Genomic DNA, 20,251 nt, shown 5'->3' with positions numbered 1-20,251 from the left:
TGTGTGTTATGTATAATCAGAATTATTTTCATGTTTTAATAGTTTTAATTTGTTTCACCTTGTTTCAGTTAGTTACATACAATTTTGTAATATAGCACGTTGAAGTAACAGATTATTAAAAAAACACTTGTGTTGAGGGTTATAAGCACACAGCATCTTTTGCTCTGTGTTGGCTCTTCTGTTATGCTGGCTATATGTTCAAAAATGTTAAAAGCTTATTTAGAAGATGGATATCTGTTTTTCCTTCCACAGTGTACCTTATTGTAAGTCTGTGTAATTTTGAAAATTGTGGTAAAATATACATAACATAAAATGTGCCATTTTTACCTGTGCAGTTCTGTAGTATTTAGTCACACTGTTCTGCAATCCTCACCAACCATCCATCTCCAGAACTTTTTTTGTTATCCCAAACGGAGACCCGAACTCCCCATTCCTCCCTGCCCCCAGCTCCTGACAACTACCATTTTACTTTCTGTCTCTATAAAATTGAATTTGACTCTCCTGGGTACCTCATTTAAGTGGAAGCATAAAACATTTGTTCTTTTGTTACTGGCTTATTCCTCATAGCACAATGTCCTCAAAAATTCATCCATGTTGTAGCATGTGCCAGAATTTCCTTCATTTTGAAGGCTAACTGATAGACACTTGGTTTGCTTCCACTTTGGGGATTGTGAATAGTGCTGCCAGGAACAGGGGTGCACAGCTATCCGTTGGAGTCCCTGTTTCCGGTTCTTTGGGGTATACCCAGAAATGGAATTGTTGAACCATATGGTAAATCTGTGTTTAATTTTTTGAGGAAATTAATCCTTAGAATTCTATAGCCCTGCGCCATTTTACAGTCTCACCCACAGCGTACCAGAGTTCCAGTTTTTCTACATCCTTGTCAACACTTTATTTTCTGCATCTTTTTTTTTTTATATAACGGCCATCGTAATGTGGCTTTTTTAATTGGTCTTCTGAATCTTTGTTATTTTAAAATTCAGGTGTTATTAAGCTTAATATTTCACCTCTCTTAAGTACCAGGAGCCCTTTGTAAGCCAAATGTCAGAATTGTTTTGCTTTAGAATAAAATTTTAAATGTGGCCCATTTTGGTGAAAAGGTCGCAAAAGGGACTAGGAATGAGGAAGAGTGGGGAGCAGTGCTCTTTGCGTCATTTGTCCAGTAAAGCACATTGTGTTCTTACATACTATTTGACTTGCTATCAGGTACAAATATTGTTTGATTAAATTATTTTTAACTTCCAAAAATGAAGTCCATTTTGATTTTATTATAACTACCGAAAGATTTTCATTTTCTCAGTAAATCTTGAATAAAGGAAATTCAATGTCTTTTGCTTTACACTCTGATTTTTCTGGAAAATTTCAAAGTTAAGCAGTACGGTAGATGAAGCCATAGTTAATATTTTTAGCATACTGTCTAAAGGCCATACTTACTGATAAATACTGGTTCTTAAAACATTTCCTCTCAGAAATCTCGTTACTAAATAAACAAACTGGTATTTGAAAATCGTCTAATAAGTCAATTTGTCTTTTCTTTTTTTAGAGTGCGTCAGTTTATAGAAATGGTGAATGGTACCGATAGTGAAGTGCGCTGTCTGGGAGGCCGAAGTCCAAAATCTCAGGACAGCTACCCTGTTAGCCCTCGCCCTTTCAGCAGTCCGAGCATGAGCCCCAGCCACGGGATGAACATCCACAGCTTAGCCTCAGGCAAAGGGAGCTCTGCACATTTTTCTGGTGAGACTCGGTGTGATGACAGTACTTTTAAGTTTTTACCCTTCTCTGTGCCTTTGAACCAAAATTTAAAAACGTTTAAAAATCTGGACGTTTCCACATAGCTCTTTTGCATACTTGATCTTACGACGTTCTGGAAGAAAAATTTTATGTGGATCCGATGGGTGTGTTTTTAGTACCAGGAAGGTAACTTGAAGAAGAGCTGTTTCTGAGAATAGGTTATTAGCAGATGTGTATAAACAAAGGTCAGCATCCGAGTCGTCTCTGGAAATGAAGTCGTAGACATCCGGTGAAGGTAGGAGGTCACCGTGTGTTCGGAGGAGGTAGAAACGTGAAGGTGGCACCGCGGCCGTGGTAGCTTTAGTCCGCCCGTCAGCACACCTCGCTGGGCTGCCTGCTTTCTTGTCCTCTCCCCCCCGGCCCCCTGCGAGAGTCTGCTCTGCCCAGTTCTTCTCCTTCTGGCCCTTTCTGGGCTCACCGGTCGTTGTCTCTCAGGCTTTCGGTGTTCTTTTGACGACAGTTCTCGCCTTTCTTGGCCTTCATGACATCACTTCTCTAGGTTTATTTCTGGTTTTTCTTAGTCTTCTGTCTTTGCTTGTCTCTCTTTCCGTTCTTCCCAGGGGGTTCTCTTGCCTCTGCATGTTCCGCTTTCTGAAACAGAAGCCAGATACCGTTTCCTTTCCTTTCATAGAGTAATAACCCCTTTGCTTTTCCTCCATCGGCGCATACCTCTCTCTATTAGCGCCTCTCATTTTATTTACATCACCACCCTGCGCACGCCCATGATTCTCAGGTTTGTATCCTTCGCCACCTCCCGTCTTGAAGCCCCTACATTGACTCAGGCATGGACAACTTCTTAGCTTCGGTGTATTTATATATTAAATGGGAGCGATGAGAACACTGCCCTCCTAGGGGGGTGGTGGGAATTAAATAAGATCCATAATGAAGCCTTCAGTCAATGTTAGAGGAGATGGTAAGTACAGCCCAGATGGTAAGTACAGCCCACAATTAATATCCTTACAGCCTTTCAAAGAAGTTACCTGTTTGTTTACTATTTAAGTAATGCATTAACTCTCCTACATTATAAAAGTTTTAAATGCAAGATCAGAATGTGATTATGTTGTTTACAACTAAATAATAATTTCGTGTGTGTGTCTGTGTGTCTTTTTCTTTTTTTCCCCCCAGGTTTTGAAAGTTGTAGTAATGGTGTAATATCAAATAAAGCACATCAGTCATATTGCCATAGTAAACACCCGTCATCCAGTTTGAACGTACCAGAACTAAACAGTATAAACATGTCACGGTCACAGCAAGTTAATAACTTCACCAGGTACGTAATCTCCCCTCCCTAGCTTTTGCATTAGTATAAGCAACCTAAGTGTCATCATTTTCAGTAATTCAGAAAAGTTGAATTATATGGTCCATAATGGGGGTCTGGGAGTTCCCAAGCCCCCAGAGAATAAGAGGGGTACGGAGTAAGTTCCCCAGAGCTTTTCAGTCTCCCCATGTGCACACAGCCTCTTTCCTTTGTTCCTTCCTCTGACTCTGCGTTCCCTCTTCCCCCTGCCGGGGCTGTAAGAATCCCCTCCGGGCTCTGCCTTCTTCTGGTTTTCCTGCCGGCACCAGCCTGTACAGATGGTCACGTAGATGCTGTTCTTCTGGTTCCAAGTTAAGTCACAGTGGCATATTTACTCTCTAGAAGTAACATAAAATACGTTTACAACTCTTTTTTCTTTGCGTGTGGGCTTTTTTGGTGTAAATGTGTAGAATGTTTCCTGAGTTCCAAACAACTTTACGAAGAATCTTTTTTGAAAGCCTGTCTTTAGGGAGCTTGCTTACAGCAGCAGATGGACCTTAAGTCATTTGGTAATAAACATAGAGCATGAGCATAGTATTGGGGACCTGTTGGGTGTCAGATATTCTGCTAAGCATGGTGTCTGACTTCAAAGAGCTTTGAGAGAAGGGATGTCCACATGACTACACTAAAATCCTTGATAACTCGGGTTGGAGGTTCCCGGACCTAAAGGTTGGTGGAATGTAATCATTTGAACACTAACGTAGGAGAGCAGCAGGCTCTTACGAAGTCAGCCTGCCCAAACCATCCAGCATCTGAATTCTCTTTGGTTCAGGACTAGCGGGATGATAAAAATAATACGAATAAAAAATAATGGGTAGATTTTATCAATTTGATGTTGGTTTGGTCTTATCACATGAATTGGTTGCACTGCATTTGTGGGGAGTGTTCATCAGTGTAAAACTTTCTCATCAGAGGAGAAATTTGAAGCTAACTTTTCACATGGGACTTCATGGAAATAAGATTCTGGAGAAAGGAGTCTGTATAAAAATCTGTATTTGCAGTTTGGGAGAGGGAGAATAATCAGAATATCCAGATTATCTATCCCAAGTGATGAGCTACCGAAGTGATGGTGGTGTGGTACAGGCTGCGGTGGGCGTCCCCGGAAGTGGTGTGAGAAGAGTAGTGGGAAGAACGGCCGTCCCTTGCAGGGAGATTAGGGTAGTCTTTCAGTAGAAATGACATACTAGAAAATGGAAGATTAGAAGACTGTATTGTAATAAAAATTATGGAAATTTAGAAAGTTAAGCCTTCAGTACTTACCATACTTTATAGCACGTTAGTACTGTATCGTTGGTAGAGGGTTCTGCCATTGTTGGGGCAGGACTGCGGGCAGTTCGTGGGTTATTAAATACCCTTCATGGCAGGAAGTTGCTAAAGAGCCCCATTCTACCTGAGTTCAGGCAAGCAAGCTCACCGGAAGGGTTTGGTGACACAGCCTCCTCTGAGTGCAGTGAAGAAGGAGAAGAAAGGAAGCTCTTCAACTGCCTTAAGCTGTTAAACAGTAACAGTTACTTTATAGCTGGTAAAGGCCATCCTTACAATGGGATTGTGGGATTGCAAAGTAAGCAAAGATGGTATTAACTATTAAAACCATTTTACAGATGTAGAGCTGAACACCAGAAATGTAAATGACTTTCTGGGGGGTCAAGTTCAATAATTAGTGGCTAGTAAGTTGCAGAACCGTGACTACTTCCCAGGATTTCTGACTTCCAGACACGCGCTTTTTCCATTATACTGCACCCCACCCTCTGCCCCACCTGAAATGCTGCTCACCTCCCTCCCCGTCCTCCCTCCTAACTTCCATTCAAGCAGGCTGTAAAACTCAGTCCCATTGTTACTCTTCCAGGATGATTTCCTTGGTCACATCCCCACCAAATGTTGTGTCGCCCCTTGTAATTAACTTTCATCCTGGGTCTGATCCCGTTTGCCCCTGGAGGGTAGAGGCTGTTCCCTTGCACCCTTAGCACCTAACACAGAACATGGCTCAAAAGCTCTTAAATGTGTGTTGAATGAAAGAATTCCTCCCAAATACTATGTTGTATTGTCAAAAAAAAGAAAAAATTTAGTATACTTATTAAGATCACTAAAAACTATGATCTTAAGAATTTCCATTAAATTAAACATCATTATTTTTAAAGTTTGATTTTTCTTATCCCAGAATTCATCAAGATAGACTAAACCAGGGGCACCTGGGCAGCTCAGTCAGTTGAGCACCCGACTCTTGATCTCAGCTCAGGTCTTGGTCTCAGGGTCGTGAGTTCAAGTCCCGTACTGGGCTCCACACTGGGCGAGGAGCCTACTTAAACAAACAACAAGCATAGAGTAAACAAACGTTTCTGACCGATGGAGGAATCCTGGGGCCATTGCCCCCTTCTTCCTAGGTCCGTGTCTTTTTACCTGATGTGTTTTGCTGACAGAAGCAGCGCCCCCACGCGAGCATACTTAAACTCGCACGCTCACCCCGAGGCGCTGCCAGTGTTACGTCTGGGGGCATCACACACAGAGCGCTTTTTGCTCATCTGCTTTCAGTGTTGTTTTTTTCTACAAATGAATATACGTTGCTTTTTAAATGAGAAAAGTGCATTTTAATGTATTTCCTATATTTTCATCAAGTGTGTTCTTCTGGACTGTATAATCTTTACGTCAATCTTCACTGGGGGAGTCTTCGGGAGTGGGTGTTTATCGTTCTTAGAGTGCGGGGGGCATCCGGCGACAGCTTCGGCGTGTCCCGATAAGGCCACTGGCACGGGGCTGTTCATCAGTAAATGAGACACAAGTGAAAGTCAGGAGCAACCTGAGGATCCGAAACGGCATTTTTAAACTTAAGATCTGGCAGTGCTTTAGCTTCCTCAAGCCGATGCGACAGCCTGTGGGAGGAAAGTCTGTCGGGTGCCGACGAGGTCTGAGAGGACCGGACCCAGTGGTTTTCCAAGTCGTCGTTTACCTTCGCGGGAGGCTGTGTATTAAGGATTGGGGACAAATGCAGAATGTCAGGACCTTTAAAGAAAAAAATCGTCTTAGGAGGGGTGAATATGAGGGCAGGAAAGAGGTGAAGCGGGATCCGGGAATAGTTTGAAGTTTTCCCCTTTTTTTCTTTGAATGCTGGAAACGCACGCTGGGCGAGCGTGGGGGATCTTGGGGCAAAGGCTGATTATAACAAAAAACGAAGCACAGATCAGAGTCGGAAAAATCGTGGGAAGTCTGTGAAAAAGAGTTTGCCCAAATTGATATAAAGTCGGAAAACCACTGCATTTTAGGGCACACACTTTTTCCCCCTTCCCCATCCAAGAGTACATGTTTGTTAAGAGCGAGCTGCATATTGGCTTTGAAGACATTCAAGATTGAACTAAACACCTTTTTTTGCAGATTGCTATTGCCTTATATTATGAAGTCAGTTTATAAGTAGGCTATGTAGTTGAGTAGTAATTTATTTTAAACTAAGCTACAAGTATGCAATTTCTAAAATTAGGTTTTTTTTTTTTTTCATTCCAGTAACGATGTAGACATGGAAACAGAGCACTACTCCAATGGGGTTGGAGAGACTTCATCCAATGGTTTCCTAAATGGTAGCTCTAAACACGACCACGAGATGGAAGATTGTGACACTGAAATGGGTCTGCAGCGATATTTATTACATTTTTAATAAAAAATGATGACTACAAGGTTATGTTTTTACTTGTATTGATTCACAGCCGATGAGCATAAGTCAGATTTACAGACGTATGTGCCGCTGGATCTGCCGGTGGTACATAGTACTAAACCGTGCTGTGCGAGCGGGTTGCTGGGGGAGCAGAGGTACTTTCCATTGCCTTCTGAAGTTAAGCGCTGGCCGGTTCCCTGTGCGGCGCTGTCTGAGCTCGACGTCGGTGCTGTCGTTAATGCGGCCGTACTCTTGGTAGTGTTAACTTTCTTGAGGATGTTTGGGGTTGGCGATGTGAAAAGTTTTTATGCTTATTTCAATATAACCAGTAAAGGCCAGATGGGTAGAGATGATTTTATGAATTCTAATCATTTTCTTTTATTTAATGTGAATGTATGTGACTATGCGTAGTTCAGTGCCTCGCGCGTAGTAGGGGCTTAAGTGTGACCCACCCTTCTCCCCACCGCCCAAAAAATGGTGTGGCTGGAAGGTACAATAGCATCCATAATTTTGTTTTGTTGATAACTTGTGTAGTACATTGTACCATAAAGTTAAACCGTCAGCAAACTTCCCCATCAGTTGGTGAATGAAAATTTTATTGGAGCCTAAAAATTCTTATTTGTCTGAATTCCATGGCAACTTGAGATTTCTGACTGTTTTGAGGTTAGAAGGTCTTTATTGGGGATTGTTGTTGAGGATTATGTGTTCAATGTAGAATTCACTTTTTCAAGCAAGGGATTTAATTTAAAAGGCAGCCTGGTTTTACTGTGTCAGATCCCAGCATCCTCAACCTTCGGAGAGTGATTTCAGCATGGTGATTAAGGGCAGCAGTTCTGCCCTTAATTCTGCGACTGCCACTTACTAGCTGTGTAACGGTGGACAAGTTACTTAAGAGCTCAGTGCCTCAGTTTCTTCATCTGTAAAATGGGTACAGTAACAATAACAGCCGCCTATAGGTCATTGTGGAGGTTAAGTGAGCCAGTGTATGAAAAGCTAATAAGCACAAAGGAAGAGCTCAGTAAATGTTGGTTCTTGTCCTCATGAGCAATTTCTGTGTCATTAGTCATCCATTCAGTTACATTATTGATCAGTGATTGTTGTCCACCAAGATCTATACCATACAATTATTCTGTAAAAGTGGGTGATTAACCCTTCCGATAACATGGTGTCTTCTGTGTCTCTTTGGAGTCATTTAGCTTTTAGCCGAGAGGCATCCTTGTGTTCCGTCTCTGTTTGCTGCCAGAGCAGCCCTAGAGGCAGTTACTGACTGTGTTCTTTTCTTAATGCTGCTTAATGTAGTTGGGAGATATGTGCTAAACTTCTTATAAACCTTTCCCTGATAACCCAGGTGCACCCTACACTGAAAGGTGGTCACCCGACTTCCAGCTGCATGCTGGAGATCGGACCTAGATTCTTGAGACGTAGAGAAAGTATACCTTTTAGCTGCAGAGTTTCACACTGAATTACAGTAAATCTACATATTTAGATAAACTATTAGGTAGTAGTTGGTAAATGAAACGTACAAAATGTTATAAGCAATTTATGTTCATTTCTTCATTGTATTTCATTTCATAAGGTAGTAAAATACTCGTTTATTTTGCTTACAGAAGTTGATTCAAGTCAGTTAAGACGCCAGCTGTGTGGAGGAAGTCAAGCTGCCATAGAGAGAATGATTCACTTCGGCAGAGAGCTACAAGCCATGAGCGAACAGCTGAGGAGAGAATGTGGCAAGAACACAGCAAATAAAAAAATGTTGAAGGTAGATTTGTTTTTCCTTGAAAAATTAGAAATGGGTCAAAGGACCTAAATTGTCATTTTGTGAAACATTGAGTAGTGCCAGGAATTCTGGTTGGACTTCCAGTAAAAAATACAGATTAAACCCCAGTTCTGCCACCTGTCAGCACTGTATAGTCTTTGTCAACTTACTTGTTTAGTTTTGTTTTCTCAGCTGTAAAATTGGCAGAGTTATTAGGAGGGGTGTGGGTTTGCTGATAAAACTATGAATTTGAGATATTCAGCAAACATGGCTCAGGGCTGCAGCAAATTCAGTGTCTACGACGTGATTTTCATTTTGGTGGTGATTGCTGAGGCCTTGGGTCATCTTTCAAAACCAGGAGAGTTCAAATGCGTTTGCAGATCTCTTCTGGATTGGTGTGTACGATGGGTCAGGTGAGATGGATGAGATCTCAGCTGTTCAGCATGTGAGCCACGATTGTATCAGTTACAGATGGACGAGTTTTCCCCCGCCTTAGGTCAGCACTGCAATTCGTTGTAGGGATGTTAAGATTCTTTAAAAGTTTTTTTTTTCCATACTCCTAAAAGTCCCAGTAGCCCCGTGAGTCAGTGAAACATTAACCTCGCTGCTGTATTTTTATTTATTTATTTTTTTGTAATCCTGCATTAGGTTGGGCTCAGAGGTGATTCGTTATAAATATTTGCTCCTGAATGTTTTGAAAGAAGTCCAAACGACAGTGGGGTGATGGGTGCGCTGGCCCTGAGCCCGATGCCTGGGTATAGTGGGAAAGCGCAAGGCCTCGGCCACCCCTTCCTGACCCAGACTGAGACTCAGCGCCCCCGCCAGCTCCGCCCGGTAGCAGCAAACGCGGCATGCGGGCAGCAACATAAAACAGCCGCCCGCACTGTAGCCTCAGTAGGGCACCTGTCGCGTAGACGGAGCCTACCCGCTTAGCCTAGGAGCAGATAAGGAGCCCCGTGCGTACATCGCCAGCTAAATGGCGTGTGCGGTCTTGTCGTCTCAGTCGCTGGGGCACCAGGAGAGCTGGGCTCCGTGCACGTGACACTTCCTCCACGGGAGAGCACAGCTGCTCTTTCTAAGGGCCACCCTCAGCCATCCAAAAAAGGGGGGGGCTGAATTATGATTTTTATGCTAAATAAAAGAAAATCGGTGGAATATGTCACTTAAACAATTTCTCATTTAAAATGTCAGATCATTTGGTGGGACAGCCAACTGGTGCAGCTACTGTGGAAAACAGTTTGGAGAGTTCCCAAAAAATAAAAATAGAACTACCGTATGATTCAGTAATTCCACGACTGGGTATTTACCCAAAGACTATGAAAACGGTAATTCGAAAAGATACATGCGCCCCTGTGTTCACCACAGCACTGTTTACAGTAGCAGATCACGGCAGCAGCCCGAGTGTCCCTGGGTAGACGAGTGGAGAAAGATGTGCTGTGTGTGTGTATATTTGTGTAGTATTTATAAATATACACACACAATGGAATGTTACTCAGCCGTAAAAAAGGATGAAATCTTGCTGTTTGTGACAGCATGAATGGACTAAGAAGGTATTGTGTTAAGTGAAATCAGTCAGAGACAAATACACGATTTCACGCATGTGGAATTTAGGAAACAAAACAAGTGAACAAAGAAAAGACCAAAAAATGGGCTGTTAACTGCAGAGAACAGAGGGAAGGTGGGTGGGGGGTGGATGAAATAGGTGATGGGGATCAAGAGCACACTTCATGCGATGAGCCCTGAGGAGCGTAGAGAATTGTTGAATTGCTGTATTGTACACCTAAAACTAATGTAACTCTCTAATTATACTGGAATTTAAAAAAAAAAAAGTAAAATAAATAAAAATCAGGCATTCCTATATCAGGAAAATGGCCGTCCACATTTGTCCTCTAAGATGAAGAATTCCTCGAGGTCAGCCCAGGTCTTCGCTCCTCCCCCTCGAACTATATCTAATGCAGGTAGCACCGAGCTATTTAATGAGTGTTTATTAAAAAGAGTTTTGTTTGTATGGGTTATGTTTATTTTTATCATACTAGAAATTAAAACTGTGATCCATTTATTGACAAATAATCATAAATCCATTGGCTATCCTTATGAAAAATAACTTCCAAAAAATTCGAACAGTGGCGTGACTTTGAACGCTGGGTGTAACGGCGGGTGGTAAGCGGCATTCTCCTCCCTCCCTGCACACGCCCTGTAACCTCGGGAAACCCCCACCGTGTGGTTGTGGGAGCATGAGAGTGAGACGAGAGAAAGTAGTATCTTTGTGTCATTATGAAGACAGTTCGGAGCTCACACGACCTCCTGAGAGGGTCTCAGATTGGACCCAGGTATCTGGATGGTACTTGGAGAGCTGCTGTTTTAGGGGAGACTTGGGGATACGAAATGTTTTTAAGAGTTCCTACACTTTTTACACTAGGTCGTCTCACTGTTTTCTCGTTAAAACTTGATGCTAATGGCGAAGGATGAAGGAGCGCGGTTTCTGTAATGTCTTTGAAAATGCAGGATTTCGCCTCATCAGCTGACTGACTTTGATTCCAGTGTGCAGGAAGCCCCGAAAATGCATTATGTGGCCTCTTCTCAAAGAGGGTCCTTGATTATATATTGAATTATGTAGAGATGTAATTCATCTTCTTCATCTAAAGAATGCGGATGGCTTTGATTTTGCACTTCTGACTTCTGAGCAAATGCCAGCTGCTTCACGAGACTTTCTTAATCTCCTGAGCCCCTTCCTTCCCATTCCCTCAACTTACCTGGATCCACAGAGGGATGTGCTGGCTGACTGAGCCAACTTGGAAGCCCCTGAAACAGCTGGAGGGTACAAGGACGACGTGAAGAGTTTCTTGGCCATAGTTGAGAAGGTTTAGAAATTACTCCTTTTCCTTTTATTTTTCACTTCAGGGCACGTGTGATCATAGTGGGTATTTTTTCTCTTTCATTTTGTGTGGATCTGCGTAAGTGTCGGAGTCACACATGCATAGAGAGCGAGCGAGCGAGCAAGGTTTGTTTAAATGCGAAGGTAAGAGTCCCCTAAATGCCTTACCGGGACGCACCTCGCATTCTGCCTGCCCTGAGCCCTGGGGGAGCAGGCCTGGTGCGGACGGGGGCGCCTGCCTGCGCTAAATGTGGGGGAGCAGCACCTGCTGCCTCCCCCCGCCCTGTTCTCTCTGCTCCTCTGCTCCCCTTCTCTTGGTTTCTCACCTGCCCGCGCCTGCCAGTGGCTTTCAGGACAAGCACCTGAACTTGTTGGGCCGCCGTGGACGCCGCCGCGGGGCGGCTGCGGGACCGGTGCAGAGCCCGGTATGAGCCGGCGGCCCAGCTGGCGAGCAAGCAAAGAGAGAACAGTTCGGGCTCATCTGTGTAGGAGCTGCTGCAGGTCTTGGGCCACCTCTGAGCGCGGTTTGAGAATCCCACCGAGGTGGCGGCACGCGGGCCTCGGAAATTCTGCCCGCGGAGGTCTTTCCTTCTGCGGTGAAGAGTAAACCGGCATCCAGTGACCGTGCACAGACACTGTCCGTTTTGTGTCTTAAGTCCCACGCGCATATATTTTACCTCGTAATTACAGTGACACTGATTTGTATTGTTGTTGCTTACGGTCATAAACACTTATTTCCAGTTTCTTTGCATGTAGTTATTTTTAAGTGGCTCCATCATACTCTTCAGTGCTGCTCCGTCTGTTCATTTAAGCGTTGCTCTGTTAGACTTTTTGCTTTTATCCAAATGCTTTAGTGAATGCTTTTATACGTGTATCTTGGTTTCTTCCTTAAAATGGTAACACTGGGTGAGAGTCCTAGAAATAGAACGATGGAGTCCCAGGATGGTATTAGTGTGGCGTTTGCTATCTAGTGCCCTGCTGCTTTCTAGAAACCTCTACCAGCTTACCCGCGGTGGAAAGGAAAGTGCCAGAGGCACTGCTGCATTCATCTGCTTCAGCGGGCCCCACATCAGACCTTAACATGGTTTATTTGCATTTCTCTGGTCACCACCAAAGCTTAACCCTCCGTTTAGTTCTGCAGGATTTAAAACATGAATGTTGCTGCCCTGACTCCATTCCCTTTGTAAAGAAGGATAAAATAGATACAGGGAACCTGGTGGTGTAAACCTTCTTTTTCTTCCTCTTAACGTTCTGTTAGTTTTCTTGCTTAGAGCTTCACCTGACTTCCCAGCTTTGTTCTTATGCTGCTGTGCGATCTTTCTAAAGTCCGGTTTTATCTCTGTCGGTCCTCGACTTAAAACTCTATTGCCATATTGGAAAAAATTCAAGCTTTTTAATGTGATTTAGGGGTATTTTAGGATCTGACCCCTTACCTGTGGTTCCATCCCTGCCTTTCTTTCTCTCAGCCTGTTTCCATGGAGCTTGGGTCTCTTTCTGCGATTATGTCACATGACAACATACTCTCTGTTAATAAGCGGGACACGATACGTTGCTTAATTATGTGTCTGACTTTCTGTAAGACCGTGAGAGTCCTTGAAACAGTGACTGGGTCCTGGTGGTTGCCAGCTGTGGCCTGAGTGCCTGGTAGCTGTGTGCAATAATTTATTCAATTGTATTGCAAATATCAGAGCTAAATGTCAGACTTTTTCATCTTAATATTTAGACCAGCAATTAAAAGAAACTGCATCTTACAAAAATGATTTCTGCACTAGAGAGCTCTCCCTGCCTCAGTTTGCTTCTAAGACGGGCACAACAGTATCTGCCTCCTGAGGTTATTAGGAGGATAAACGGAGTCTATCCACATGTGTGAAAATTACCATCATCATCTTTTCCCATGAGGTTTTGTTTTAAATACTAGGAAAGGTGTAAACAGAAGAATGGTTGCTCTGGATTTGAGATCTGGGGCTGCGCCATTTCTCCCTTTTGCTAGCTTGTCCGGACATATGGCCCCAAGGGGGTAGTTTTGTGCTTAAGGGTTTTTATATACCCATTGCTCCTTAGCCAATTCTTTAGTCTACTTGAAAAATGTATCTGTAGTGTGGGGATGGTCCCCGTGAGGTGGTTGTGGGGTAAATGAAAGTCTTGAGCGAAGATCAGTCCTTCAGAAGTGGTGTGAGGGGTCGGTCAGCTGTGCAGGCCGCAGGCCGTGCACGCTCGGTCAGTCGCCTCGGCTGGAGCGAACCGCCGGCAGAGCTGAGCAGCGCTCGGGGCGCGCCGTGCTCTTAATTCACCGATCCACGGTTTCCTCGGCACTTTCCCCCGTGTGCCTTCTGACCTGGGAAGGCATTCTGTTGCCTGTCTCTCCCAGGTCTCCGTTGCTCCTCCAGATCCGGGCACTGACCGTTGGCAAAATAAGAAGACATCTGGGTGGCTCAGTTGGTGAAGCGGCTGCCTTCGGCTCAGGTCGTGACCTCAGGGTCCTGGGATCAAGCCGCGCATCGGGCTCCCTACTCAGTGGGGAGTCTGCTTGTCCCTCTGCCTCCCTCCCCCCTTCCCCGCACTTGCTCTCTCTCAATTTTTTTTTTTTTATTATGTTAGTCACCATACAGTACATCCTTAGTGTTTGATGTAGTGTTCCATGATTCACTGTTTGCGTATAACACCCAGTGCTCCATGCAATACGTGCCTTCCTTGAAACCCTTCACCGGGCTAGCCCAGTCCCCCGCCCCCTCCCCTCTGAGGCCCCCAGTTTGTTTCCTAGAGTCCATAGTCTCTCGTGGTTCATTCCCCCTTCTGTTTACCCCCCCTTCATTCTTCCCTTCCTTCTCCTACCAATCTTCCTGCTATTTCCTATGTTCCATAAATGAGTGAAACTATATAATTGTCTTTCTCTGCTTGACTTATTTCGCCTAGCATAATCTCCTCCAGTCCTGTCCATGTTGCAGCAAATGTTGGGTAATCGTTCTTTCTGGTGGCTGAGTAATATTCCATTGTATATATGGACCACATCTTCTTTATCCATTCGTCTGTTGAAGGGCATCTCAGCTCCTTCCACAATTCAGCTATTGTGGACAGTGCTGCTATGAACATTGGGGTACATATGGCCCTTCTCTTCACTACGTCTGTATCTTTGGGGTAAATATCCAGTAGTGCAATTGTTGGGTCATAGGGTAACTCTGTTTTTAACTTTTTGAGGGACCTCCACATGGTTTTCCAAAGTGGCTGTACCAACTTGCATTCCCACCAACAGTGTAGTAGGGATCCCCTTTCTCCATATCCTCTCCAACATTTGTTTTTTCTTGCCTTGTCAATTTTTGCCATTCTAACTGGCGTAAGGTGGTATCTCAGTGTGGTTTTGATTTGAATTTCCCTGATGGCTAATGATTTTGAACATTTTTTCATGTGTCTGTTAGCCATTTGTATGTCTTCATTGGAAAAGTGTCTGTTCATATCTTCTGCCCATTTTTTTATTTGATTATTTGTTTCTCGTATATTGAGTTTGAGAAGTTCTTTATAGATCTTGGATACCAGCCTTTTATCTGTAGTTTCATTTGCAAATATCTTCTCCCATTCCGTGGGCTGCCTCTTAGTTTTGATGATTGTTTCCTTGGCTGTGCAGAAACTTTTTATCTTGTTGAAGTCCCAAAAGTTCATTTTTTCTTTTGTTTCTCTTGCCTTTGGAGATGTGTCATGAAAGAAGTTGCTGTGGCCGATGTCGAAGAGGTTGCAGCCTGTGTTCTCCTCTGTGATTTTGATGGATTCCTGTCTCACATCGAGGTCCTTCATCCATTTGGAGTTTATCTTTGTGTATGGTGTGAGAGAGTGGTCAAGTTTCATTCTTTTGCATATAGCTGTCCAATTTTCCCAGCACCATTTATTGAAGAGACTTTTTTTCCACTGGATATTTTTTCCTGCTTTGTCAAAGATTAGTTGACCATAGAACCGAGGGTCCATTTCTGGGTTCTCTATTCTGTTCCATTGGTCTATGTGTCTGTTTTTGTGCCAGTACCATGCTGTCTTGGTGATCTCTGCTTTGTAGTATAGCTTGAAATCAGGCAACATGATGCCCCCAGCTTTGTTTTTCTTTTTCAACATTTCCTTGGCGATTCAGGGTCTTTTCTGGTTCCACACAAATTTTAGGATTATTTGTTCCAGCTCTTTGAAAAATGTCATTGGTATTTTGATTGGGATGGCATTGAAAGTGTAGATTGCTCTGGGTAGCATAGACATTTTAACTATGTTTATTCTTCCGATCCATGAGCATGGAATGTTTTTCCATCTTTTTGTGTCTTCTTCAATGTCTTTCAAGAGTGATTTGTAGTTTCTAGACTATAGATCCTTTACCTCTCTGGTTAAGTTAATTCCAAGATATCGTATGATTTTTGGTGCTATTGTAAATGGAATCGATTCCCAAATTTCTCTTTCTTCAGTCTCATTGTTCGTGTATAGAAATGCAACTGATTCCGAGCATTGATTTTGTATCCTGCCACATTGCTGAATTGTTCTATGAGTTCTAGTAATTTGGGGGTGGAGTCTTTGAGTCTTCAGGGTCCTGGGATCGAGCCCCGCACCGGGCTCCCTACTTAGTGGGAAGTTCGCTTGTCCCTCTGCCTACCCCCCCCCCGGCTCTTGCTCTCTCTCAAATAAAATCTTAAAAAAGAAAAATCGTGTGTTGAAAGATTAGAGTGAACTGACGTTGCTAACTTCATTGTGCTGTTTGTCCTTATGACGTTCTCAGGACCTCTTCTACAGACAGATGAGGAAACGGACACTTAGGCCATTGCTGGCCAGATGCCACACAGCAGCTGATAATGCAGCTTGAACTTGAAACTAGTGTCTGAAACCACTGTAATGTGCACCTCCCATAGAAAGAAGACAGAAAGAGTGATTGATGGAAAAGATGTGTGTCAGTTCCTTTAGGAAGGATGTCTTGAGGATAGTTGAAACTACTGAATGTTCGTGAAGGGGGGGCCAGTTTAATTTTTGATTCCTGAGTGAGAAGATGACATCCAGTGAGATATAGCGAGTTCCCACGTCTATCTAAAAAAATAGAGAGGCCCTATCCTTTTCATGTCAGATTCGTATCGGTAATAAATTATAGAGCATCTGAATGTTTTTGTCTTCCTCTTTAATTAGCACATTCCAGAAGAATTCGTTTTAATTCTGCTGTTCTGCAAGTGTAGGGATGGGGAAAGATTAATGAGAATGGCTGTGTACAGTAAAGAAAAATGAAAATAGCATAGGCTTTGTTGCATAATCTAGTTAAAAAACACATAGCTTCATAATCACAGAGGTAGGTGGGTTTAAACGTTACAGTAGTCTCGGGCCATGAAGCTGTATATTTTACTTGTCTCCCACCTTTGTAACTGTGGGGGATCACAGTAGTTTAAATGTTTGAATTAAAAACCAAACTATGTTTTCAACAGGATGCGTTCAGTTTACTCGCTTATTCAGATCCCTGGAACAGCCCAGTTGGAAATCAGCTTGACCCAATACAGAGAGAACCTGTGTGCTCAGCTCTCAACAGTGCAATACTAGGTGAGTAGAGCACGGCTTCAACTGGACTCTCTGAACATTTGAGGCGGTATTTGTGCTGGGGTTTCTAGAAGGGAAAATGCTTTTCTACATTTTACAGAAGTTAAAATTATTTTGAAATATGGAAACCTTCCCCTCCATTAGCTCAATTCCAGATGAAATGGATTCAGATGGAATAAATAAAAACACAGTGCTTTGGGATGCACCTGGGGAAGTCAGGAAAAGAGACATTTTTGTGTGCGTGTTATGTAAGCATTTCTGGACTGAGCCCCGCATACCGCGGCTCCCACGGTGCTGAAAATGCAGACACAAGGGCCTTCCAGGTGATGAGCGCGCGCCCTGTCGGCACCAAGCCCTGGAGTAGCGTTCTGTTTGCATTAAAGTTGAGCACAGTCAGCCAGACACCCTTACCGAATAAAGGGGGGGGGGCAAGAAAGAACAGGAGGGTCAGTAGTGAGGCCGAGCCAGAGGCGAGCCTGAGAGAGAGGCTACCGGTTCCCGTTCCTGTGAGTGACTCACTGCAACTCGCTGCAGCCCTGATTTTTTGTGTATGAACTCTGCCGCATTCAGCGTGTTTACATATAAACTCTACAGGGTTGTTTAGGTCAAACTATCTTCTAATTTCTGGATAATTCTTTTTAAATGTAATTTATAAGTAAGAGTGATTTTTCACCTGACTTTAGAATCTAGATCCCCAGGTAAAATGAGACTCCGCTTTGTAAGTCTTTTCTTGCACCGTGGCCCTGTCAGACGTAGGGGCTTTTAGGAACATGTCTCAGACCGTTTTAGGTGTATGAGAGCAGTGCCACAGAGTAGCTTCGAGATCATTTTAGACGGAGACACGTAGAGGGCCAGCGCTCACGGCCAGAATGTAAAGGAAGCAAGTGTTCACGGTTGACCCTTAATCCATTTATTTGCTCTTACAGAGTTAATTACAGTTGACCCTTGAAGAATGTGGGGGTTGGGGTACGAACCCCCCTGCACAAAAATTTGCACGTAACTTTTACTCCCCCAAAACGTAACCTGCTAAGCCTGCTGTTGGCTGGAAGTCTTACCAGTAACATGAGCACTTGGTTAGCACGTATCTTGTATGTTATATGCATAACGTACTGGATTCTTACCATAAAGCTGGAGAAAAGACGTGAAGAAAACCGGAAGGGAAAATGCCTCTGCATTACTGTGCTATCTCCATAAAAACGCCACTTGGGAGTGGACCTGTGCGGCTCAAACCCCGGCTTCTCAAGGGTCAACTGTCAGCTCACTGTGTTAAGGTCTAGTAGTGGGGGTTTTGAAATAAGAATAGTTATTTTATAAAAAAGCATTTTTTGTGGTGTTTCCTTAGAGTTTGTATATAATAAATAATGTGAATTCTTTAATGTGTTGTATTCTCTTTGGTTATATGAAATTCGTTTAGCTCTATTGGTAAAAATAGAACTTAATAGCAATGCTGGGATTGTAGGGCAAATTATGGTTTACTATAATTGTCTTTTTGAAATTACGACATGATAGGTAATCACGAAGGCTTAATTTAAGCTTCATATATAGGTATCACTCAGACTTGGAAATCCAAATTTTTATTTAAATTCTAGTTAACGTATAGTGTAGTATTGGCTTCAGGAGTAGAGTTCGGTGATGCATCACTTACATACGACACCCAGTACTCACCACAGAGGGACTAATGCCCATCCCCCACCCACCTTCCCTCCATCAACCCTGTTTGTTCTTTGAGTCTCTTACGGCTTGCTTCCCTTTTTTTTTTTCCCCTTCCCATATGTTCATGTTTTCTTTCTTAAATTCCACGTATGACATCATGTGGTACTGGTCTTTCTGACTGACTGCATTTAGCATAACACTCTAGCTCCACCCATGTCTTTGCAGATGGCAGGGTTTCATTCTTTCTTTTGCAGCTGAGTAATATTCTATGGTACATGCCACATCTTCTGGAAAAAAATTTTGGGAGTAACCAGTTAGGACAGTTTTTTTTCATCTTGGGTTCTTTAAAGGAATTCAGTTATTACATTTTGGGGCCATTATACAAGATACACATGTTCTTATATGCTGTGCTGCATATTACGTAGTGTGGGTGCAGCTATGAAGAGTACTTAAGTTTATATTGATATAATTCCTACAAAATTAATGACAAGATTAAATTGCTGTGGGTCAATGTGCGTATTTATATCATGCTATTTTATGTAGTTTCATCTCTAATAAGTGCTTAAGGTTGTTACATGGATTGTATGTAATTCTAGCAAGTTCTATATCCAGAAAAACTGTAAAAATGCTTATAACCACATGCCTCCCCAGCCCCCCCCCAATTAAAATTCTATCAGAGTACCTCCAGATGCTTACCTTTGAGCAAGGTTACTTCCCTATAAACCATCAAGAGACATCTTTGAGAAAATGTTTCCTTTTCAGTTTTTATTCCGTTAACGTTGATTTTGTGTAAAAAATTGTTCTTGACTCAAGGCAGAACTGTAAAAGTCAGTCCTGCTTAAGATTAGACTTGGCAAAAAAATGTTTATCACCATCCAAGTTTAACTAGTGTCTTGCCAAATAGCCAGGACTTTATTCATCCTAACCCACAGACCGCTTTTTAAACCATACTTTCTCCCCAATCTTTGTACCTTTTTCTTGCATTTTTCATTCTTATATTCTTGATCCTTTTTCTCTTACACCTTTAAATCCTGAATTTGCTTCCCTTTTTTTTGGCTTCATTCCACCTGGATCTTTTCTTTCTCCCACCACATTGCAAACTTGGAACCCAGAGTCGAATTCAAACATATGGAGCCTTACCAGCCAGGATTATCATGGTCTTTGCCCTTTGTTATCAAGTATGCCTACAAAGGACTAATTAGTAACTAGATAAATTGGGAATCTACGTAAACTTAAAATGTGGAAATCTCCACCCAAGGAGAGATCACCAGCTTCTAGGTGGTTGGCCACTTTCACCAGTAGTTCACTTTTTCATCTCTGGCCAAGAACAAATTTTGGTAATTAACTGCATCTGTACTATGATTGAAAATTTGGGGTATGTATGACCCTGAAAACTAATTTATTGGCAATTTTTAAAATATTTTATCTACCAATTATAAACTAACTCCTTCCAAGATTATAGGGTGGTTTTGCTTTTGTCGTCACTCATGGCCACCATCATCACCATTAGCCCCCTAGAAAACCAAATAACACTCACCAGTGTGCCTTGGAGACTGCCTCAGTTGGGTTCTCCCCCCAGAAGGGGAAGAATCCACCAGTGAAACTTCTACTGAAAACGTGGTGTCTTTTTTTGGTAAGTCAACTGACTTTAGTCAAGCTGAAGAGAAATAATAAATATTCCTTACTCCTCACTGTAAATATCAA

The 20,251-nt window shown here is 42.9% G+C and overlaps 1 protein-coding gene across 3 annotated transcripts in view; it reads left to right on the top strand.

Annotated features, from left to right (window-relative positions):
* Window positions 1-20,251, top strand: part of RANBP9 (RAN binding protein 9) — an 88,255-nt gene that overhangs the window by 66,708 nt on the left and 1,296 nt on the right. For 2 of the 3 annotated variants that reach the window (XM_087858047.1, XM_045811710.2), the window contains 5 exons: window positions 1,544-1,734; window positions 2,917-3,061; window positions 6,581-6,702; window positions 8,336-8,487; window positions 16,786-16,897. In XM_087858047.1, the coding sequence (XP_087714173.1) occupies window positions 1,544-1,734; window positions 2,917-3,061; window positions 6,581-6,702; window positions 8,336-8,487; window positions 16,786-16,897 (722 nt within the window). The other variant, XM_087858048.1, reaches the window with a different exon arrangement.

The sequence above is a fragment of the Ursus americanus genome, chromosome 32, assembly GCF_024610735.1.
Source record: "Ursus americanus isolate L20-20 chromosome 32, mUrsAme1.1.p, whole genome shotgun sequence".
In the NCBI taxonomy this organism is placed as follows: domain Eukaryota; kingdom Metazoa; phylum Chordata; class Mammalia; order Carnivora; family Ursidae; genus Ursus; species Ursus americanus.
This window is presented reverse-complemented; position numbering and strand designations above follow the sequence as displayed.